Below are 24,589 nucleotides of genomic sequence, written 5' to 3'. Positions count from 1 at the left end.
TATTTAATCCATAAAAAAACTTAAAAGACAAGGGGAGTGAAATCCACACTCTCCATTTTATAATCCGCGCTTATTTTTCCATTTTTGGTTGTAATTCTTAGAAAAATACAAAATTTAAGTTATTAAAAATGGAAAGAGAGAATGTGGATTGTAAATTAGGTAATGTAAATTTCACTTTCTACAAATGGCTAAATACAAATTACTACCCTGTGGTTTAGGTTCAAAATCAATTCAGTCCCTGAACTTCTAATTTCATCAAAAACACCCCAGCACTTTCAATTTTGATCTAATAGGTCCAATTTGTTAGTTTTCCGACAATTGAGTTATTTAACTTGTTAATGTGGCTCATATATAGCCTATGTTTTATGATGTGGTGTCGAGGTGGTCTGCATAGTCAATTTAGGAGTGAGTCCTACTATTAAAAATAGGGAAAATTTCGCAAACAGTACACCAAGTAAAGGCCACTAACAATTCTTATACATAAAGTTCCAAACCAAACATTTCGATACACGAAATCTGAAACTCAACCCACTATCAGTACACGACGTTAATTTTTGACACCAAAATGTCCATTATGCCCTCAGTTCTTTTTTTTTTTAGTAAATTTTTTTTCTGTTATTTTTTTTTCCTTCGTTTTTTCTGTTATTTTTTTTCCTTAGTTTTTTCTGTTATTTTTTTTCCTTCGTTTTTATCTGTTTCTTCTTCCTTCTTCCGGGCTCACTCCCTCGCTTCCAACGCCGCCCTTGCCCTCCAATTGGTGAGATTTATGGTCCTACAGCTTATATTTGTAACTTAGCCAATATTTAGTCATGTGAAAAGAAAGAAAGAGATAAAAACGAAGGAAAAAAAAATAACAGAAAAAACGAAGGAAAAAAAAATAACAGAAAAAAAAAATTATTAAAAAAAAAAAAACTGAGGGCATAATGGATATTTTGGTGTCAAAAATTGACGTCGTGTACTGATAGTGGGTCGAGTTTCAGATTTCGTGTACCGAAATGTTTGGTTTGGAACTTTATGTATAAGAATTATTAGTGGCCTTTACTTGGTGTACTGTTTGCGAAATTTTCCCTTAAAAATAATTAGTTCTTCAACAAATAATCCAACTATAACTTGAACCCATAACAGAATATTAACGAATTTGACCTATTAGATCAAAATTGAAAGTGCAGGGGTGTTTTTGATGAAATTAGAAGTCCAGGGACTGAATTGATTTTGGACCTAAACCACAGGGTACTAACTAGTATTTAGCCCTTCTACAAACTACGGTCTAATAGTAAATCTTGGGAGGTAGAAAGTCGTGCTTCCAAACTGGAGCATGAGTCTATGAAAGAAACTTAGCACCGACGATGGCCGCAGTCCCTCTCTCCGTCTTCTCTTCTTCCCTCACTCACTCTGCTACTATCTGCTTCATAAATTAACACAAACACATGGCGAGCATCATCAGGAGTGTCACGCCCTGATTTTTAAACAACAATAAAAAAAAATCAAGATAATTTTTACAATTACACAGTCGTGATGGTTCAGCCATCAATACAAATACTTGGAAAACTTTTCATTTTAAACCAAGCAAGTACATATCGATGCCTTGAACCCACAACGTCAAAACAGACTCGCTCGGCAGAGTCATATATTACATTTCACAAGTTTACGAATTGAGTTGCATAACAAAATAATAAGCAAATGCCCATTAGAACTCACTACAATGGAAGTCATAACAACAGTAAAGCCACAAAATTAGCTTCTTACCCATACAACTGCTAACACGATATCTCAGCTTCACCTGCGATTACCCTGACCTACAAGATTAACCCCTACACCATTGAATAGTACGCTGAGCTGCCACACACCAAATCCGATAAGCTTATGAAAGCTTGTATGAGTATTTCAAATACAAAACCACACAATGATAGGAGCATATCAATGCGACGATTTAATAGTTAACCTCTCATATTTTTCTTAGTTATTTCCTTTACTTAATTATTTTTAAATTAGTTTCAATTTTCTAGGTATATTGGAATAAATGACAAGGAAATGAGCTTAAAGGCACCTGAAAAGGATGTGAGACGTTGGAAATGACAAATAGAAGGCACAAGGGATGCAGAAATGAGCTGAAATGAAGAAATTGAGTATTCCTGGTCCGACTAGGAATCCCAGTCAAAGTAGGAAACCTGGGTCAACTAGGAAAAATGTTTGGAAAAATGAAGAAAGATGGAGAAAATGCAGAGTCCTAGTTGGACTAGGAAACCAACTTCTGCTATGAAAAGGAATCCCAATGACACAAGGAGTCCCAGTTGAACTAGGAAAGCAAAAGAAGATTCCAGAAGGTTTAAGAATATTTCATGTGAAGATTCCTTGTTTGACTAGGAGTCCTGAAAGACATAAGGAGTCCAGATGGGGCTAGGAAACCTGAGAGCACTAGGAGAAAAAACCCACAAAAGGCCAAATCAGGAAATCAGCCAGTGCAAGTCAGACAACTTCGACAGAGCATTGAGAGAAGCTCAGAAATAACTAGATGATGATCTTTATATTGATGGAAATCCTCGAATGTCTAGTTTCCAGAACTTTTTACAGCTTATCAATATCATTTTTATAGAACAAGTTATGGATGATTTTGTGTACAGTAAGGTCAAGCTACGCGTGAATCGGACTTTTGACTAGAATTTCTGTTTTGAGGCCAAATCACATCGGGAAGCCCATGGCCGAATTTGCTCTTCATATTTCAGATAATATTGCACATGTGATGTCCTAGAGGCTTCCAGAAGGGTTTGGCATCATCCTTGGAGGGTTTTAAGGGATTACAACATGCAAAAAGGATGGAAACAAGTCCAGATACGTTGCTTGTTGCTCACACCCCTATTTGGACGAATTTTAGGAGATAAAATCAGAAAATATTAATGTTAATTCGGCAAAAATAATCTCCCTAAAATTAAGGTGTTATTTTGAAGGCTTCTCATTGATTGGATGGCATGAAATTATTTGATTGGCTAATGCTGTGTGGATCAATTGGAAAATTCCTAGTAATTAAAAGAAGGATCCAGAAGGCCTAGACATTTCCTATATATAGATGCACCCAGGCCTAGACATCAATTCTTTCATTCTTTTCACACACCAAAAATCAGATTCCATTATCTAGTCTTCTAGTTCTGCGACTTCAAGCAAGGAGGAGAAGAAGCCAAGCAATACATTAAATTCCTAGCCGCCATCCATCCTTGTGCTGTCCCTAGAAGGTTGCTTGCTTTCAAGGATCTTCTGTTCTTCGTCTCAAGGCTTGTCATTCATCTTTCATGGTGTATTTCATCTTTTTCTTAGTAAACTTTTTATTTTTCCTTAGTTTGATTCGTAGAGTTATGAATTCTAGTTAACAAATAACATTAAGGGCAAAGTTTAAAGCCCGTCTATATGTTTTGAAATAAAGTTGTGATTGCTATATGCGAATTTCTATGTTGCTTATGTGAGATTGCTTAATTGATTTTGGATTACATAAAACTTTTATATGTATGTGTTCTTTGGTGGCCAACTTAGGATATATATATGCATGTAATTGGAGCTACATTTAGGTAAACAATTCACCTAATAGTTTCGTGAACCTATTTCATAAGTAGTAAAGGCTTTGGACAAAAGTCGAAATCAATTAAAGAGGATTGCAAATAGATCGATGAACTTTTTCATACTAGGTTGTGCACTTTGGTTGACATCCTTTCTTTGTTCTTCATGCATTGAATGTGTTCTTGAGAGCTAGCTTTCTAGACTATGATTGCATGTTCAATAGGTTTAATTAAGGTTCTTTCACTTAGATTAAATATTCAAGGAAAGTAAAATATGGGAAATCGTTTGCTTACTAACGTTTCACATGATCAACTTCTTTCTCATAACATGGATAATCAGCTTTAGAAATTGTAATTGGATTTCTTACATATGGATATGGTTTTGATCTTTGTTCCTTGCGTTCCACCCTTGTATATGTGTTTTTACATTTTCTTTATTTTATTATGGATTAATTCATGTTTACCTACCTGAACTTTCACTCATTCTTTATGTTTGTTCCTGAACTTCTAATTTCATCAAGATACCCCTGAACTCCAATTTTCATCAGCCCTGTCCAATTTCTTGAGCTCCGCCCAAATTGGACATTAAATCTAACATTTGGGCCCCACGATCAGGGCTAAAATGGTCATTTTGTGAAGAAAAAAAAAGGAACTAAATTCCTCAGCCACGCCTCCTTTCTTCGTTCTTCTTTTTTTTTTGGACAAAATACTGTTTACTCCCTATACTTATAGGGAGTCGACGTTTCAGTCCCTGACATTTCAATTTCACCTAAAAAGTCCCTAAACTCTCCAATTTCACCCAATTAGTCCTTGCTGTCAATTATCCGTCAAAATCTCCTCTAAATTGATGACGTGGCATTTTTTACACTGTGAAATGTCGATTATACCCTCACTCTTTTTTTCTCTAATATTTATTTTTTCCCATCTCTCTATTTTTTTTTCTTCTCATTCTGAATCGGTAAGCAGAGCATTTTTTTTTTAAACCTTTTCTTCCAGCTCTCCCTCCCTCCTTTAACCATTGTCAACACTCAACAACCACCCACCACCACCATCACAACCCTCATTCTTCTTGCCGGCGCTTCTGCCCCACCATCGTGGATCTCCAGCGGCGGCGATGAACACGTAAGAGGCCTGACGGCGACCAGTGATCGTAGGAAAGCCCAATCTTACTGTAGACGGTGCCCAAATTGAAGAGAACGGCAGTCTTTTGAAGATGGATGTTCTGCTGCGAGGCCTTCTGCTTGTTCTTGAAGGTTTCGTGCCAGAAGAAGGTGACGGTGTTGATATGGTCCTTGTCCGGCGAGACTGGGAAGCGCGTCTCGACGAGGCAGAGGGCTTTGTACTAATTTTGGAGGAGGTCGTGGCGGGCCGGGAGGGACGATGGGGTTGGCGCTCTAAGTCGGAGCGGAGCTGCTTGAGGGTTTAGAGGTTTCAAGGTTCTGGGCTTCACGCTTGGAGTAATTGAAGGCGAGGTCGTCTTCCATTTTTCCCAGCTCCCTGTCCTAGCCCAGATCAATCTGGTCCGACCCGAAGCCACTCCTGTCCGACCCGAAAGTCATTAACCCATACGAGCTCATGGCGGCCTCGACGCCGAAACCCTCCACCTCTGATTCAATCTCTGCTTCACCTTCTCAGATCTATCACTATTCGTTTTCTCAATCCTTTACGTCCTTGTTATTACCGCTTAGGAGTTAATACTCTTGTGTGTGTTGGTTTCGATTTTGGTAGATCTGGAATTGAAATTCTTGGATCTGTGCGTGTGTTAGTTTTTGATTTCATTGCTAGTTGGATTTAATTGTGTGCTTGTCTCTGCTGTGTTGATTAGTGGATCTGGTATGGTTGAGGAGTAGGATGTAAACCCTAAATTAGCTTCGTGTTGTAATTTGTTTCAAGAAAGTGGTTGTCTTGCTGTATTCCAGGTTAATTTGTTATTCTTTTTCATTTGGCTGATGTCAGTTTGTTTGAATTTTGATGTAGATATATTGTTGGATGCGTATTTAAGAGTAGGTTAGATACAGTGGTGGGTGTTCTTTTTGTTTAGATTCAGATGGTTGTATGGAAATCGAGAATGCCCGCGATCTAATGGGCATTGCTGGTTTTGGTTTTGTTTGTGTACGCCTGTGATGAGTTTTATCTTCCTGGAAGTTACATGCATACGTATTCCCCAGGGGAACCAATCTTTACCAAAGTTAATTCCTTGACTTCTATTGAGACTGAGCTTCCCTTCAGCTACTATAATCTAACGTAATGCAAACCCCAAGATGGTGTCAAGAAAATGGCCGAGAATCTTGGGGAACTTCTTATAGGAGATGAGATTGAGAACTCTGCTTACCAATTCAGAATGAGAAGAAAAAAAAAATAGAGAGATGGGAAAAAATAAATATTAAAGAAAAAAAGAGTGAGGGTATAATAGACATTTCACAGTGTAAAAATGTCATGTCAGCAATTTAACGGAGATTTTGACAGATAATTGACGGCAAGGACTAATTGGGTGAAATTGGAGAGTTTAGGGACTTTTCAGGTGAAATTGAAATGTCAGGGACTAAAACGTCGACTCCCTATAAGTATAGGGAGTAAACAATATTTTGTCCTTTTTTTTTTCTTCTTTCGATTCCGGCCACATCTTGGTGTTGCACATATGGGTATCTAAGACGAGCTTTGATTAGGGAGAATCGAAGGAAAGAAGTCTTCCGGGGTCCTACAGGTTCTGGGTATTTTCAGGCTACTCAGACAGTGAACCTCAATAAGTAAGAGGCCTTTGGACAGCTCCCTCGCAGGAAACCCAGCCTGCTAATGCTTCTTAGCCGGAGCGGGAGCCGGCGATCAGGACCAGCCCGCACCATCAGCTGGATGACTCTATTTTTCTTCTTTCTCTTCCATCATTGTTTTGCTGCGACCAAGCTCCTCCTCCGTTGACATGGCCGGCGACAGAGAGCAGTCCTTGAGTTTGGTAGAGTCACCGTTGGTGACGAGGATGGCTAGGCCGGCGATCTAGAAGGTTGGGAATCGGGTGGTGAAGAGATCGACGATGGGGATGTGGGTGTTGGCGGAGATCGACGGTGATTTCAGGGACAAATTGGGGGGGGGAGGGGGGAAGTGGTTGGAGGAGTTGATTTGAAGGAGCGGTAGGGAGAGAGGATGAGGAGGGTGCCCTGAGAAAGAGTGTGGAGGGAGAGGAGGGTGCCCTGAGAAAGTGTGGTCATTCCAATCACCTCCACCATTTCTACAAGGCCCGTCAGTCACTGTATCTAACACCATCACCTTCTTCCAAATACACTCAAAATTGTACTGGATTATGGGATTTCACAATGTGCACCAATATCTCATGGAGATGGGTTTCTCAAATTGTCTCATTTTACTTGTTCTTTCTCAATATTGTTGCTGATGCTCAGGCCTATGATTACCCATCTCTTTCTTCTTCTGTTTATGCTTGTGAAGATGTTAACAATTACTATGTCAATATGGAGTATTTAGAGGATAAATCGATGGTTAGGGAAATAGGTGTGGAATGCTCTCAAGATCCTAGATGCTTCGGATGTTGACAACGTCCCAGGAGCTTCATCAGGGATATGGGGTAATCAAACCAAAGTGAGGAATTGGACATGGTTGGTGAAACCGTGAAGATTTTTTGATTTTTTTTTTCATTTATGTTTGACAAGGGGTAGTATAGGAATTTAGCAATTTTATCTCCTGCCACGTTATCACTGAACATCCAATTTGGACGGAGCTTAAGAAATTGGACACAGCTGATGAAAATTGGGAGTTTAGGGGTAATCTTGATGAAATTGGAAGTTCAGGGACTAACATGAAGAATGCGTGAAAGTTCAGGTAGGTAAACAGGAATTAATCCTTTATTTATTTTAATTTTCAAATTTATAATCCTAAAACCCCCTTATTTGTATTTACTTGTATATATTTCTATTATTTATTTTATTTTTGTAATTAATACCTTATACATAATTATTTCAGTGTTTATGCAATTACAAGTGTACGAGGACCCCCGGCTTGAACGATCTATACTCATTCTATATTGACAACTATATTTTACAGGGTTAAATTGTGTGTTATTTTTAACATGTCACACATCTCACGCAAATCACGAGAAATCCACCCATTCCATTTAAGGAAGCAACTCACACAAATCACAAGAATTCCACCCGTTCCATTTAAGGAAGCAACTCACACCAAAACAACTCACGCCTTGATTCTTTCAAAACCTCCCATCCTTTTCTCAGAAGGAAAAACATGTGTCACTCGGTGACAAAATCATATTAATTGAAACCTCGACAATTAAAATATGACAACCCACATCCTTCATGGACAATAAAAGAAAGAATACTCTTAAGACTCTCTTTTAAAACCCATACTTATGAGTCCCAAGTAACCTCACTGTTACACCCATAAGATACAATAAACCCGGCAGATAGACTAGAGTTATAAGTGATCGTAACCACTAACTCGGCTAAGGCGTGGTTCCCGATAACATGTCATGGTCACATTCGTGAGCCCTGATCCTCAACCCTCAAGTCTTTGGATCCCCAGTACAAGTACCAAAACATTAATTGAGTCGCACTAGACCCAAAATATTACCCGAATCTAAAGTAAAAGATTTCCCATCATTGATCCCTATTAATAACTCTCTGTACACAGACCAAACATTTAAATAAGTCTCCCAAGACCTAAAAATGTTCCACAAATCTCCACACTTTTCATAACAATAGAAATCATCATTTTCTACAATATATTGTTTCCCAAAAAGTCATGCCCCAAAGCAACAATATGAACTCACCTACAAATATTGCTTGCATCACAACAAATCCACAAACACATATATATCTCACATAAATACACACACACACACACACACACACGTAGTAGCTCAGGAATGCTACTAATACCAACTATAGTTTGCAGTTAAATAAATAACTCCCAAAACGATAAGATAACTTCGTTCGTAAATGAACATTGTGAGACTACCCACCTCAAAATTCCCGCTGCGTCTTCACACAACTAGATAACTTACAGAACGCATTCTGTCAAGCACCTATGGAAAATACGGTCTTAACTCAATACATGAATCATAAAGTAATTAAGGTTCGAATCCCCCTTTTTGAACTAAAACCCGAAAGTAACGCCAATCGAGGTGAAACCTCATCCGGGACAACCCAAAGTCTCCGGAATACTCCTAGAATCAATATGTCCAAATGACAAGTAGATCCAACAGTCAGATCCTCACGGATCGAAAACCAAGATAATCAAATTACAGAAAACCCTAACATTTCAAACGATCTTCAAATGCTACAAATCATATATCAAAACGCTTGTATCAACGAGTAGATGATAACATGACAAACAACAGCCCCAAAGGAGGCCAGACGTGCCGCCACCAGTGGCCGCGCGTGAGCTTCACCCGCTGCCGCCTCAAACTCAAAACCAATTCAATCCAACCGTCCAACTTGGAGAGCTCAACACAAGGATCAGCTTTAATATTTAGAGTTCAAGCCAACTCGGCCTAGATCGTTGTCGATCGCCGCTGCAAGCCAAAAACCACTATTCACCATAAGTTGCAGCTCCACACTAAGAATCGATCAACACCACTACCAAGGATCGAAAGAGGACGCTACCAGGAGCACAACGCGATCGGTTTCACTTCAAACCGTCACTGGAATCGGGAGAACCGATTGGGTCCTCCACCGCCTAGCTTCGCGGCCTTGCTCCACTGTTGTGAGTGAGAATCGAAGCTAGAGGCCACCGTAGGGAGGACCGGAAGGAGGAGAGGAAGAGATCTGGGTCGGTACCATGGCCGAAGGATGCCGGAATAGGAAGTTGTCGTCGGGTCGGGTCGAACGAAAAACTTCCGGATCCTAGGGTTTCGAAGAGAAAGAACGGAGAGAGTTGGTTTCCAATTTCGGAAAGTTTCCGAAAATATAAATAATGAATTTTCCAAAACATAAATTCCTATTTATAGACATTTCCCAAGTTAATAGAAACTTCCACTGACCATAATTTTCTCGTACAAACTCCGATTTAAGTGTACCACATATCCACGAACTCGTATCGACGTGATCTACGACTTTTGTGAAGGAAATTTTTGGAGAAACTCAACGAATAAAAATTCAACTCCTTAACCCCTCGAAAATAAAACGTTTCGAGTAATTATTCGTCCAAAACAGTTCCACTCCATCCCCGAACCACGAAATCATCCTAACAACCAATTCAATAATTTCTGAAAAATATCAAAAATTAATAACGAATTTCTGGGGCATCACAAGGAGGATGAAGCTCGGTTCACAAGGCATGTAGGTCTCGGCTCAAGGATTGGGTTACATGGGCATGTCCGTCCCCCCGAAGCCTGAACCTAACTTGATCAAGCCTATCCACCACTCCATCGACGCTAACGTCACCTTCCTTGATACACTGACATTTACGGTCCCTTCACCAACGAACTTCTTCTCGGCAAGGTAATCAAGCATTGTTGTTCTTTGCATGTATCCACTGTGAGCTAGCTTATTTGGATTGTTGACTTGAATAAATCGTTTAGGCTTTGAGTGGAGGGGTGAGAGACATGATTGAATTGACCACCAAATTCGGTATCAGCTTTGAGGACAACCAAATGGAGAGCTGACATATGTGAGAGCTGCTTGTGAAGGAAGCTTGAAACGACTTGGTGTAGATTTTAGTGACCTCTATTATCAACATCAGATTGACACCCGTGTCCCCATTAGTGTAGATTTTTTTTAATTATTATTATTTTTTTAAGAGGATTAAAGGATTTCACTTCTACCCCCATGGCTCCACATTGAAGTCACAGTTTGTTTTCTTCTTCAATTTTATCTCTCTACATCAAGTCATTTCTTCTTCAATTCTTCAATTTCTTATGGTTTGTGTTTTGCCATGGTGAATGATTTGTGTTTTTTTTTTGTTTTTTTTTTTTCAGATTTCATTTTCCATAAAATTTTTAATTTAATTATCTTTCATATTTTTTAATTGCGATGACAAACTTATCCTTGTGAAAAAGTATTTGTCAAAATTAACTTTTGGACCATCAACTTGGCAAATCACAAAGGTAATATTAAACATTTTCAAACTACAAATTAATATTAAGCATTACCCCAACACACAGGGATCATTTATAGCTTTTCTAACGGGAGTTGAAGACAAATACCATTAGAGTGCTAAGTACTTTCCTTAGCAAAGATATCAGCCATCATAATGGCTTATTTGTGTATGTGCTTGAGTTGAATAGAGTCGGACTATTCCATTAGATGATTGCAAGTTTGTAACTTAGGCAACCATTAGCCTTTGATTAACACAGATAAAGGACGAGCCTTAAGAAAAGATGTGTGAAGGCAGTAGGAGCAATGAAACTGATTAGGGCATTTGGTCCCAGGATAAAGATTTGCCTAATATATATCAATTGGCCAACAAAAAAACCATACAATCAAAGGGAAAAGAAAGTGGATTTTATTACCATCGGCTCGTCTAGTTCTGGATCCTTTTTTTTTTTTTTTGGAATCCTAGTTCATGATCCTTAAAGGTCAAGAAAAAGTTGCAATTATTTTTCTATTACAAAATTTTAAAAAATGGCACAATTTTTTTTGAAATTTTGATATACTAGCCTCTTAGCATATGTCAATGGACTTTTACATTTATAAAATCAAAAAAATAAAATAAAAAATTGAAAACAATGATTATATAGTGTTTTTCACTCTATGTTTGAGGGAACTTCCCCATATTTTGTGGAAGATATTGAAATCTTTCATTATTTTTTTATTAGTTTACAATTGCATCCTAATTAAATTTTTTTTTTATTCGAATTCTGAAGTGGAATAAAGCCAATTCTGAGGGGAATAATAATAATTAATAAGCGGACTGCTCTTGGGGTCTAGGGTTTGAAATTTTCTGCTTGTCCAACGGTGTTCGAGGTCTGTAAGGATCTCCTCGCCACTGATGGGCCGCTGCCGGAAGAGTGTTTGAAGGCTAGTTGCTCGTGGAGTTCTGGAGAGGGGTGTTTAGCTCAGGGTTTGGCTGGATGGTTTTGACGACGAGTACCGGATGAAGTCTTGAGTGCGGTGGGCATCTATACACAGCGAGTCGTGCTTCATCAAGGATGGAGGTGCTAGACGATGGTGCGGGGTGCTGGATCGGGCATCGTGGGAAGCTGGTTTAGATGCGGCGTGGCTTGGGTGCAATGTAGACATGGTGGCGCGGGTTGTAGCATGAAAATGGTAGCGCGGTTTACATCGGCGAGGTTTGGCGGATTTGCACCATATCCGTGTGCAGCCAGTGAGGCTGATGATGGACTTTGAGCTTCGGTCAAGCCAGTGGGCTTTGAGTTGGGCCTCTTTCTTGGGGCTGCCCTCTTGGGCTGGTAATTTGGGCTAGGTTGTGTTGCCCTTAGCCTATTTATATTTTTAGTTAGTCTAAATTCATTAATTTCCTTTTCTCTTAGGAAGCTATGTACTTTGTGCGCACTCTATGTACCTTTAGCGCCTCTGGAGTAGTACAAAAAGAGGATTTCCGCTATGTCTATGTACATAAATGTCTAATGAGTGGGTCTATTTCTATGTACCACTGTGGGTACTACCACTATCTTCTTGTCTGTCTGTAGATGACAACAGAAAAGTATGTAACGGTCTATTCTGACTTTAGAGGAATATATTGGCACCCGGCTTTGAGTTTGATTAAAAAATAATATTAATTAATTAGCTAATAAAAAAAAAATTCCAATTCTGAACTCTGAAGCCATTTAGCGACAAACCAGTGACCTCTTCCGCCTATTTGATACTCGCGAGACTGATTGAGAAGAAGATGAAGAACTTGTCGCCAGTGTTAACTTTTTCGAGAGCGATTAAGAAGAAATGGTAGAGCTGTACGTGCTTTGTAATCGATCAGCGGAGCTTGCCGCCTCCATTTCTCAGAGACTTGAAGCAGGTAAATAAGCGACTAAATCCAATTCTAACACTGTCGTTTCAAATCAATCATATAACTCGTCCTTCAATTTCTGCTTAAATCACCATCCGTCAGCGTCTGGCTAGCTGCTCAATTTTTCGTCCAAGTCACTCTTGCAGCTCGCTAATCTCTACGTCGTACGTGGTGCAAATCGGAAAATGCATTCCAGCAATGTTTTCAAAGGCGATTTTGAGGCGAGCCCGGGGTGCGCTCCGGTGTGAGGCGACCGGAAAATGCCTCGCCGGTCTAAACTGAGGCTTGCTGCTGGAAAAGCGTCCGCCCAGGCGTCGGGGCGGCCATTTTTGCCGAATGCGAGGTCTGATGCGGCGGGAGGCGGAAGGAAGAAGATGGAATAACGTGTATTTTTGTTTCTCCTTTCCTTCAGCCAAAACGACGTCGTTTTATACAGGTCCCTTTTCTGAAAATTTCTTTGGGCCAATCCAATATAGGTAGGTAACATGCAAAAGATAATGACCCATTTACATATTCAAAGCCAAAAGCCCAAAGAATTCAATAATATGATAATATATTTATTTGTTTATATTTTTATGTATTTGAATATAATTTATAAATGTAATATATTAGAATATTATTTGCGAGAAAAGCAGTTGCCTCATCGTCTTGAGGCACTCGCCTCGCGAGGCACTAATAAGACGCCTTTGCCTTGGCTTTCGCATTTGAAAACATCGTTCCAGCCTCAGATGGACGATTCCGGTCCCTGGGCTCAAGAATTTTCTCTGATATATATACTCATTTTGTTAACTGCGTTTGTTGATTTTTATATTGGGTTTTTCATTGCAGATGTGAAGCTTTCCAGTGTCAGCTGCTACTGCCCATTTATGTATAAGCGGAAGTGGCGTCCTGCCGTCCTCTGATTGGTTTCTTTTCCATGCCGAGACCGCTGTACGTGTTTGGCTTCCGTTTGGTCAATGGTCCATCTCAGTTGGTCACACTAACGTATGCTCTTACGCCATCCCCTCGTTCCATTCTAATCTTCTTCTCCACCCACTACCTCACTGCTGACGCCGCCACCACCAACTGTTTCCGATTCACCAAACAAACTTACATATAACTCACCCAAACACCCTTCGATCATCACTCTCTCTCTCTCTCTCTCTCTCTCTCTCTCTCTCTGCTACTATCTGCTTCTGCTCACTCGCTCACTCACAGAGACATTTAACACAGACATGGCGGGCATGAGGAGGATGAAGCTCGGGTCACAAGGCCTGGAGGTCTCAGCTCAAGGACTGGGCTGCATGGGCATGTCAGCCTACTATGGGCCCCCGAAGCCCGAAGCCGACATGATCAAGCTCATCCACCATGCCGTCGACTCCGGCGTCACCTTCCTCGACACCTCCGACGTGTACGGTCCCCACACCAACGAAATTCTCCTCGGCAAGGTAGGTCGTCGATAATCGATTACTAGTTGTTGCTCGTTGTATACGGGATCGTTTGGAATTCATTGAATTAATTGATGGGGCAGGCTTTGAGTGGAGGGGTGAGAGACAAGGTTGAATTGGCCACCAAATTCGGTGGCAGCTTTGCGGACAACAAACCCGTGATTCGAGGCGAGCCGGCATATGTGAGAGCTGCTTGTGAAGGAAGCTTGAAGCGGCTCGGTGTCGATTCTATTGATCTCTATTATCAGCATCGGATTGACACCAGTGTCCCCACTGAAGTCACGGTTTGATTTCTTCTTTTTCCTCTTCAATTTGATTTCGCTGCATGCAGTCATTTTAATTCACAGATGTATTAGTTCCCTCAATATCCTCTAGTTTGTGGTTTTCCTAGTGGAACTGAGGGCTTGACCACTACTAGATACTGTTTTTTTCGCCTCAGCTACTTCGTATTGAATTGATCAAGTTTGAAGAGGTTGTCAGTGATGAGTGTAAATGGGCTTTTGCAAATCTTGTTTTAGTTGCATTGCGTCATGTGATGAGGAAATAGTCCCATCTTTTTCAAATCTTTACACTCGGTTTGTGTAAGGATGTGTGATTCTCTTTTCTCTTGACAATCAGTGATTTACAAATCATCTCTAGGCTGCCAAATTTTTTTTGTTGATGTAAAGTTGCTTTTAGTATCCAAGGGGTTGATTCTATAAATTTAATTCTATTGTCTGTTAGTCTTCTTGTTGGCAATATAAGTTTTGATCATATCATATGAAAGAGAGGCTTTTACTATGAACATTGTGAAGAAAAAAATTGTACAATGGAAAACTAATTGATGAACTTGACTGTGCAGTGAATATTTTATAGCAGTAATGACAAAATTATCATTCAATAAATTTTGTTTGATGAGCAATATTTGGTCCCAGCACTTTCTGTTGCAAGTAATTATCACTCGGTTTGTGTAAGGAGTGTTACAAGTAATATTAAAATTATATTAGTTTGAAAACCAAGGATCCGCAAGAAAATGAAAGGAACCATGTCTGCAAGTAAATCTTCTTAGTGAGCAACCCAACAAACCGTTTCATCTTTGATTGACCCATACCCCACCAGTTCTTCCCCCTCTTAAAAGTCATAATTGCTGCCCCCTTTGTGTAGTATAAGGAGGGAAGGATAGAGAAAGGGGAAATGGGATCCCCAGGTCTGGGGATACGTGGTTGTGTTCTCTTGGGGGGCCTATATTTACGTGCTTACTACCTTTCTCATATGTTTATTTGCTTGTGATACCTTCTTCCTCATGTATGATTTATGCACTATTTATAAGGGGAAAATTTGCATTATGGCGTCAGGTAGGAGATTGATGATTAATGTGATTGCCTCTTTTAGTTGAGATTATGACTAAACTGCAGATCATTTTCAATTCTGAATTTTAAATCAAATGTGCACTGTTTTTGAGCTTCCATTTGCTATGTTTGTGCTATCTTGGGCATATATCTAGTTTGCTTCTGTTATCTTATTCATATGTCTAGTTGCTTGTGTTATGATCCCCATATGTATATGACTTATGTTATGCCCTATGTATAAGGGAAATTTACATTATGACACAACATCTATGAATAGAAGTACATGTTGATTAGAGTTGCATCCTTTAGTTGGGATTATACTACAGGTCTACAGTACAGTCCAGAAATTTATAATCTTTAATCTATATGGAAAAGATTTTAGAACTACCATTTGTTAAGCACAAGAGCCACTACATTCTATCATCATTTTCAGTGAATATCATGTCCAAATTTGTTAAATCACATAATGTTCTGTATTATCTTGTAGCTTATGCATCGTTCCCTGCTAGACTATCAATCTTTTGTTACTGTGATGCGTAAGTCGGTTATTTTGAGCAAGCTCTCATTTTCTTAAATTCCTTTATTTTGTCTTTTACAAGGTGGGGGAGCTGAAGAAGCTAATTGAAGAGGGTAAAATAAAGTACATTGGTCTGTCTGAGGCGTCAGCTTCAACAATAAGAAGAGCCCACGCAGTTCATCCAATAACTGCTGTGCAGCTGGAGTGGTCCTTGTGGTCAAGAGACGTAGAGGAAGAAATAATCCCTACTTGTCGGTAAGGCTTGACGGAGCTACCTAGATTATTATAGAGTACGTTGCTAGCAATTCATTGATATTACTGTCCCAAATTTCTCAGGGAACTTGGCATTGGCATTGTTGCATACAGTCCTCTAGGAAGAGGATTCTTATCATCCGGGGCAAATTTCATCGAAAATCTTCCCAATGATGATTTTCGAAAGGTTGGTTACACAAATATTAATTGTGATGTGCATGTGCATTAGATAATAAACTTATGTAGCTGATCCCCTGTCTCGTCCTTCTATCTCCTTGAAAGTTCTTGAATCTTATGTTTGTAGTTGACCTTTAGTAATCTGTGTTTGTGCGTCCTGGTTGACTTTATTCAGTAGTCTTTTGTAATTCCAGTATTCAAGCCTTAATGTATCACTCTCAAGAGGATCACTACGGGATTAAATTTCATAAGTACTCATAATATGTTTTGAGCTGCGGTTTCTGAGAGGAGGTATTGCAAATTTCATATAGGACAAATCATTTTTTGCCCTTTCGATTTCAACTCCGACACTTTTGAGATAGTAGAAATATTATTAATAAGTCAGGTAGCCCAGCAGGCTCTCATGGCACAGCGTAACTGTAGTTTTGGGGTCACCCCCACTAATTGATTATTTGACAAGTCAAAGTGCACTGTCATGCTTACCCAACAAAAGGAGTGCCATGCTATGATCGTAATCATAAGAAGCTTATTATAATTCTTACTACAATTCTCAAATATCTTTCAGTGCTAAGAAAATACGGCAGTTGATGTGGAAGAAGCCCAAATTATTTTTCGTATTATGTATGAGTTACGTTCAATCTGCATATTAGTGCCTTTGGATATCGTTTGGTTTGATAAGGCTATATTTCTTGATGCTCAAATATGTACTGCGTTGGTTGCAGAATATGCCCAGGTTCCAAGCTGAAAACCTAGAGCATAATAAAACAATATTTGAGCGAGTAAGTGATCTTGCAGCAAGGAAGGGTTGCACCCCATCTCAACTAGCTCTGGCCTGGGTTCATCACCAAGGAAATGATGTGTGCCCTATACCCGGAACCACCAAGATTGAGAATTTTAACCAGAACATTCAGGCTCTGTCTGTGAAACTGACACCAGAAGAAATGGCTGAGCTTGAATCTTTTGCTTCTGCAGATGCTGTTAAGGGCGACAGATATCAGACTGGCTTCAGTACTTGGAGGGACTCTGACACTCCACAACTGTCTTCATGGAAAGCCACATAAGTATGTGCCTAGATTCTCTGAGTTATGTCACAATAATGCCTCTTTGTGCCTTGAGAATTTTGTGAATCTGTATTTTTGTTCAAAGACTTGGTAGTACGTTTATGGACTCACCAGAGTAATATGTTCACTGTCTGTCCTTGAAACAATAAAAAGTGTTGTATTAAATTTGAATTTTATAGTTTGTCCTAGTATCCAGGTTCGTGTGTTTGGTGGGATGGTAAGACAATGATTTTCTATTTGAAAGTGGAAGGAGGTCACTCCGAGTATCCAAGAGTAACAAATCATCTAAGGCAAACAAAAATTCTGCAATTCTTTCAAGTTAAAAGTGCTTAAATTGTGTCCAGTACCATTTAGTCTGGCATAAGGCTCCGTTTGGGATTGCTTCACTTTAAAAAAAATAAAAACTTTTGTCTAAAATTTTAGATTTTATTGTGTTTGATAAATAAATAAAAAGCAGCTTTAATTGAAAATTACAGTTCACTGGCAGCAGATTTTAGAAGCAAACACGAACCAGTTTGCTTTTAGAAGCTGCTTTCAATTAAAACACACTTTTTTTTTTCTTTGAAGGAAGGACGACAAACTATATTAAGTGATAACCGAAGGTTACATGAAGCGATGCAAAAGCATCGAAAGAAAACAATAAAGCATAATGAGATGCACAAGCGCATCTATAATAAAGAAAAAACAATAAAGGATAACAAGATGCACAAACGCATCTTGAATGAGAGGTAACCAGGATGTGACTTGATGTCGAACGACATCGCTGCACTGCATATGTCACGAAAGCAGTGTAAATATAATAGTGTAACGGTAACCGTAGCCGTAACCGTAACCGGTGTTATGATCACCTAGAAGAGGTGATGCACTCACCAGAAGTTTGAAAGTAACCGAGGGTGTCAAAAACTCGAAAATTAGCAAACGAACTCCTAAGAACCAGAACCAGTACCAGATCAATATGAGCAGCTGTCTCGGATCCAAGATCCAGAATTGTAAGCCACCAGGATCCCAAATACGGATCCAAATCCGGCCCAAGACCAAAGTCAAGTCTGACAAAGCAGCCTTGACCAAAGCCCAAGTCCATTTGAAACTGATTAGGGCACCCCAGCTCATGGGCACCCTAGCCTCAGCTCCTCTCTGGGCACCCGAACGCCACCGCACCCAAACACCACAGATCTGAGCCGCCGCACCGGAATCCCTGCCTGAAACCCTAGTCGCGCCCAAAGCTTGATGGATTCGAGAAGGAAGGTAGCCGCGCAATAGACCCGGGAAGCCCCTTAAAGCCGATTCGATCTGCAAAGAAAACCAGCGTCGGCCCAAACACAGCCCCTCCAACCCTTGCCGGAGAAGACTCAATCGCCCTGCCGCCGTCTCGCTCCATACGAGGTCAGCCACCCCCTTAACCATCTCGGTGATGCAGCCGCCTGACACCACCTTCAGTCGTCCAAGTTTGGGTCGTATTCGACCCACTTTGAAACTGACTTGAAACTCTTCACGGTGAGGCACGACCGGAAAACCTCTCCCACAGAAAGCCGATTGGACATGCAAAACCAAGGCCGCGATACACGATTGAGACTGCTGTGGTTTCTCCGAGAAACTCAGAGGGTGATGAGAGACGACCATCGCCGTACTCGATTGACACAGCATCGTAGGTGATGCCGAAATAGCCTGCCATTGAGAATGGAGGAAGGTACAGAGTCGCCAGGCCCGGGGGCGGCGCTCACTCAGCCCTAGCAGAGCTCTGCTAGGGTTCATTTTACCATTACTCTAATTAAAACACACTTTGAAGTTGTTTTATGTACTGGCACCACTTTTAAAAGTATTATTTACCAAACACGAACCAGTTTTAATTCACCGCTGATTATTCTCACAACATAGCAACATCAGTTTTTTTTTAAAAGTCACAGCACTCCCAAACTAGCCCTAAGTGTCCCATTTGTAAGTGGGAGATCGTGAGTTCAACTCACAATAGACTAGTTGTTGTATATGAGTTGTTTATTTGATAAAAAAATATAAAAAAAGTGCTTGAATTGTTAGAGCTAGATGTATAGTAGATCCAAATCCTCAGAAGATGATTACATGTTCTACCATGGAGGTTGAGACTCTCATGACGTCGTATAATAGATCTAAATCCTTCGAAGATGATTACATGTTTTACCATGGAGGTTGTGACTCTCATGAAATCATCGCTCGTTACCTGACTTATTTATCAAGTCTTTTGTTTGCTTATCTCTTTGAAACATAATTTATATGGCATTTCTGGCCTTAATTAGATGATATTATCTCTTTTCTTAAAAAAAAAAAAAAAACTGATAAAAAAATTAAACGAAAGTGTGAAATATTTTATATGCTGTTTTTAGCCTTAATTAGATGACATTATCTCTTTTGTTAAAAAAAAAAAACTAATAAAAAAACTAAACAAAAGGGTGAAATATTTTATAAGATATGGATATACACCAATATATTTAATGACCAATTACATATAGGGCTATTTTTGTATATTACGTTACCCAACAGATTAAAAATTGTTTTAAATTTTGGATATCAAAAATCAACATATTTACGAAAATGTCACTAGAGTAAAAAGTCATCGAGCATTCTCTCTTTTCTCCTCTCAGGCGAGGACTCTGACGACATCCGGCCAGGTCTCAAAAGCTACTCTCACCACCATAAAAAACTACTCTCACCAACACCAAAAGCTACTACTATCACCAACACCAGAAAGTTACTCTCACCAACAACAACAGCAACTTTCACCAACACCAGAAAGCTACTCTCACCAACGTCATCATTTTTCATAATGGTGGACAAGGTCTCTGCCTGATCCACGGCGTCGCTCGCCATTTCTGAGAATGGGAAAATCATCTTTGGGGGCGGTTGCAATGCTACAATTTCCCAGCATCATTGCGTAATTGGGCGTCTGATTTCGGCTAAGAAGAAAATTGATGCAAAGGCTCTGATGGGAACGATGTCATCCATTTGGGATTTGAAGAATCGCCTCTCGGTAGGAGAGGGATCGCATTGTTAATGGGGGTCCGTGGTTTTATAGAAAGTCCCTGCTTTCTTTGGCCCCTTACAATGGCCTCTTCAACATGAAGTCAGCCTCAATCACTTCTATTTTGGTGTAGGTGGAAGTTTTTGGTCTTCCGCCAGCATTGGTTGTAGAGGCAGCTTTAATGGTTGGCTCCACTTTAGGGTTTGTGCTACAGCTTGACAAGCCCGAGATCTAGCAAGGTACTTGTAAGTATCTGGTTGCGTCATGAAATCGAGGCGCCAATGAGACAAGCATATCCCCCTTTTATGTTTGAATTCTTTCCGGGAGTCTCAGTTGTGCTCCGTTGTAAATAGGAGAAGTTTGTAGGTTTTTGCTGGGTTTGTGGCCTTTTGAAGCGCCCATCTTCAGGCTGCGCTAGTCCTCCCTTCCAGTAGAAGAAGGGCGGATTATTTTCTGCTTCTTCTGGTATGCGTCCCAACCTTAACCCAAAATCTAGGATGTAGGGAAGCAGTTGATAGCTGCAGTGGCAGATGTTGCTGATCCCTAACCCCTTTTCTAGTGGTTTGGTTGCTCTCTCGGTGTTTCTGCCTTTGCACTGGCAGCTCAGGTAGCATACTTTCGTGTTCTGACTCTTGCTGCTGCTGACAGTGATGATTGTCAAACCATGACTGTGTGCGATCCTACTCTGATCATGGGTGTTAACCCGACTCCGGCACCTTTGGGCACCTATATATATATGCCAAGAAATCGAAATAGTTGGTTCCCTTCTCACCTGTTCAACTCGATTTTGAACCTTCCTTGGCTTTAGCTTCAAAGACCGGGGCCATAGTAGTTTCTTTTGCAAAGAAATGGAAATTAGGTCGGCCAATTGGCAGCAAGAATAAGGAATAGAATGATAAGCTGCAGCCAAAAAAGATGAAACTTCTGAAGGAGTCCAAGTTTCCCAAAAAGCAAAGGAAGAAGCTGTTGATAAAGAGTAGGTTATTGATCAAGTTAGAGTTTGTAGCTGCATTTGATATTCCTGGGGAAGCCCTCTCTGCGTATGGTGGTTCAAGGTTTAAGAATAAATTAAGTGGAGTTTGAATTGCTCGGCGCCAACCTTAGTAGTGTCAGACTACTGTCAGGTTACTGATTTCAGAGCTTTCTATCTAGGGTAGATTTAGGGTTACCTAAACAATGATACAATTCTATCGTGCCATCCCAAGAGTAGTCATTATGTATTGTTATCCACATTTGGCACCCAATTCCCTTAAAAGGAAAAAAAAGAATTCCAGTTACATGACTCATTTTGACTACGACTTAATTGTATTAGAGATTTAACCCTTGTGGATAAAAAAGCTTAAAAACAAAGGGAGTGAAATCCACACTCTCCATTTTATAATATACACTCATTCTTTCCATTTTTGGTTGTAATTTTTAGAAGATACAAAATTTAAGTTTTTAAAGACAAATATTTAAATGGGATTTTGACCATTTACCCTAATACTAGGGACTTTTTTTTTCTCCCTTTATACCACTTACTTATTTTTTTTCCCACTTACCCATAATGACTCTTAAAAATTGTTCCCTAATACCCAATTAAGTTTTTTTTTTTAATTTTTTTTTAGACTATTTTGCTCTCACCCCTTTGTCACATAGAGAAAGAAAATGGAAGAGAGAGAAGCCATATGAGACTTTCCGGATTCCGGTCGCCGGTCACAGATCGCCGGCCACCGAACTTCTTTAAAAATCTTGCTAGAGGTCCCCAAAGAAATCATCAGAGATCTCATAGGTCACCGGAGAGGTTTATTGCCCCCTAATAAACATTTATTACCCCCCCAATAAACATTTATTGGGGGCAATAAAAGTTTATGAAACCTCGCCAGAGGTCCTCAAAGAGGTCATTGGAGATCTCATAGGTCGCCGGAGAGGTTTATTGCCCCCAATAAAGGTTTATTGGGGGATAAACCTTTATTGTCCCTCAATAAATGTTTATTGTGAGGCAATAAAAGTTTATTAGGGGAAGGGGAACTAATCTCTCTAAAATTAGACAAATAAAATTTTGATTGAGGAAGAAGATGAGGAGATTACATCAATTCAAAACCTTTTATTAAGGGGCAATAAGCGTTTATTGGGGGGCAATAACCAACTTTTTATTTAAAATTCTGTATTCTGGCAGCATGTATCCACATCTAAACAACATTATATATGTTGGTTATATATGTTGGTATGCATATACCTCCCAAGCACAAGTATCGGAAGCACAAGTACCGGAAGCACAAGACTCGTATAGCCAATGTAGAAGTAAAGAAAGCTCCCAGCTAAGGGTCTCGATACCCCTCAGGGGCGATATCGGGAACCCCAAACGTCCCACACCGAAAGAAACGAGACCAAGCTCCCACAAATCTGCTATATTAAGAACATATTCAACGACCTAAAGAGGTAACTGTTTACTATCGCTTTCCATTATCATGATCTTATAACGATACTGACTTAGGCATCAGAGCGTTGAAGGCCGGCACACCCGGTCTTCCCTCTGACCTTCCTTTGTTTTACAGATAAGCGAGACCGATAGCGATAGTAGCAAACCAAGACATCTCGTGGTTTAGCTGGATCGGTCCCCTCTTGAGACAGCTGAAACAATACACACACACACACACACACACACATGCGCGCGCGCACACACACACATACTTACATAGGCATTTGCCTAAGCATAATTAGCTAATATGGGTCATGCCCATGATGCCACCAGTGGCACTAACACCGCCATGGGTGATGCCTTCGGGAACACCACCAGGCGGACTATCACTGGAGCTTAGGCTCAGACCAAGATCACCGTTGACGTGCTCCAAAACCACCTCGCTGAAGCATCAGAAACTGAGACCTGATGTACATCAGTCCCACATCGAAAGCAAGTAAAAAATCAGTCTCCTCTCCATCTATAAAAGGTCCATCTCTCTCCTCATTAAACACACAATAATTATCTTACCTAACTTTACTCTGTTAATACAAATGCATAAACTGACTGAGGTATTGGAGTTGAAAAGGTCGCCAATTGCAGTCTCCCCCTCTGACGGCCTGTGTATCTTACTTGACAGGTGCCGCTAACACCACATTCATCTCAGTTAGCTGTCTGAGCTAGGACCAGCGTTAAACTGGATTCGGCTGCAGCTAAATCACGAGCATTAACATTGACGCCATCTGTGGAAATTTTTGAGAAAAAAGTCTTTCCCTTATAATCTACCATGACTAACGGTAGCGGGGAGGGCGCCGATGATCAAGTGGATCAATCCGCCAACCCCCAACCCACCAATTCTGCGGTCACCGTTAACTGTGTATTGCTCACCACCCCAGCTAACATCGGTGGTGAACCCCAAACTACCCCTCCGATTCCCCACACCCAGTCAGCGGTGGAAAACCAAACTGGCACAAGCCGCCAGATGCCAACATAGGACCTGGCAGCTAAGTTAGAGCTGGCACTCACAGACCTGCACAAAGCAAACAGGGAGCGGAAACAGAAGCAAAAGTGTAATAACCCAGAAATTCGTAATTATTTTTCAAGGATTTTCTAAAAGTAATTCAGTGGTTGTTGGTACGAGTACGTGTTTTTTTTGGACAAATAATTATTCAGGAAGCGTCATTTTAGGGGGGCACGAAGGTTAACTTTTTATACATTGGGTTTCTTTGAAAACTTCCTTCAGAAGAGTCATAGAGTGCGTCGATACAAGTTCGTGGACATGTGGAACGCGAAAATCGGAGTTCGTATGAGAAAGTTATGGTCAGCGGAAAAACCTACTATTTTCTAAAATTTACTATAAATAAAGGATTTCCGGAAATGGAAATCACAATGGAAAGTGATTTCCATTTCCGTCACTTTTCCAGAAATTTCCAGAACCTATTCTTTCTCTGTAATCTGGCCGACCCGACCTGACCCTGCGGTCTGACCCGACTGCATCTTTCTACTCCGGCCACCTCCGGCGATAAGGCTGACCCTATTCGACTCAGATAGAAGTCGCCATCGTCCCTGTGCCCTTCTTTTGCTCCAGAAACCACCCCAGACGGCGGATCGAAGCCGAGAAAGCTTGGAGCTTCGGGATCCGACCCAAATTTTCAACTCCGGCGATGGCAGGGCTTCAAATTGGGCTTATTCTTCTCGTAGGAGCTTCCTCCTTCGACTATTGGTGGTGATTTTGGACGATTAACACCTGATCAGAGTCAACTCAAGGTGAACAATATTTTCCTAGCTTGTGACTGCTATTGGCGGTGATCTAGACCGAGTTGGATTGAACCCCAGGTATTAAAGTTGCTCTACTTAGTATTCTTGACATTTTGGACCGTTGGATTGTTGTGGTTTTGAGTTTGGCAGGCGGCGGTGTTTGGCGG

At 40.4% G+C, this 24,589-nt stretch overlaps 1 protein-coding gene across 1 annotated transcript; it reads left to right on the top strand.

Annotated features, from left to right (window-relative positions):
• The first annotated feature begins 13,199 nt into the window (after positions 1–13,199).
• LOC133709199 (probable aldo-keto reductase 2) lies at positions 13,200–17,403 on the top strand. The gene is made up of 5 exons (XM_062134862.1): positions 13,200–13,897; positions 13,981–14,181; positions 15,825–15,997; positions 16,079–16,181; positions 16,894–17,403. The coding sequence occupies exons 1-5, from the start codon at positions 13,685–13,687 to the stop codon at positions 17,230–17,232; spliced, it is 1,029 nt and encodes a 342-aa protein (XP_061990846.1). The 5' UTR covers positions 13,200–13,684; the 3' UTR covers positions 17,233–17,403.
• The last annotated feature ends 7,186 nt before the right edge of the window (positions 17,404–24,589 follow it).

The sequence above is a fragment of the Rosa rugosa genome, chromosome 5 (assembly GCF_958449725.1).
Source record: "Rosa rugosa chromosome 5, drRosRugo1.1, whole genome shotgun sequence".
In the NCBI taxonomy this organism is placed as follows: Eukaryota; Viridiplantae; Streptophyta; class Magnoliopsida; order Rosales; family Rosaceae; genus Rosa; species Rosa rugosa.
Note: the sequence above shows the minus strand (reverse complement) of the source record. Positions and strands in the feature narration are given on the sequence as shown.

Excerpts from the sequence above, each read along its gene's own strand:
- LOC133709199 (XM_062134862.1), top strand. The coding sequence starts at position 13,685 with ATGGCGGGCATGAGGAGGATGAAGCTCGGGTCACAAGGCCTGGAGGTC. Across the intron at positions 13,898-13,980 it reads ACGAAATTCTCCTCGGCAAG|GCTTTGAGTGGAGGGGTGAG; the intron begins GTAGGTCGTCGA and ends TTGATGGGGCAG. Across the intron at positions 15,998-16,078 it reads GAAATAATCCCTACTTGTCG|GGAACTTGGCATTGGCATTG; the intron begins GTAAGGCTTGAC and ends CAAATTTCTCAG.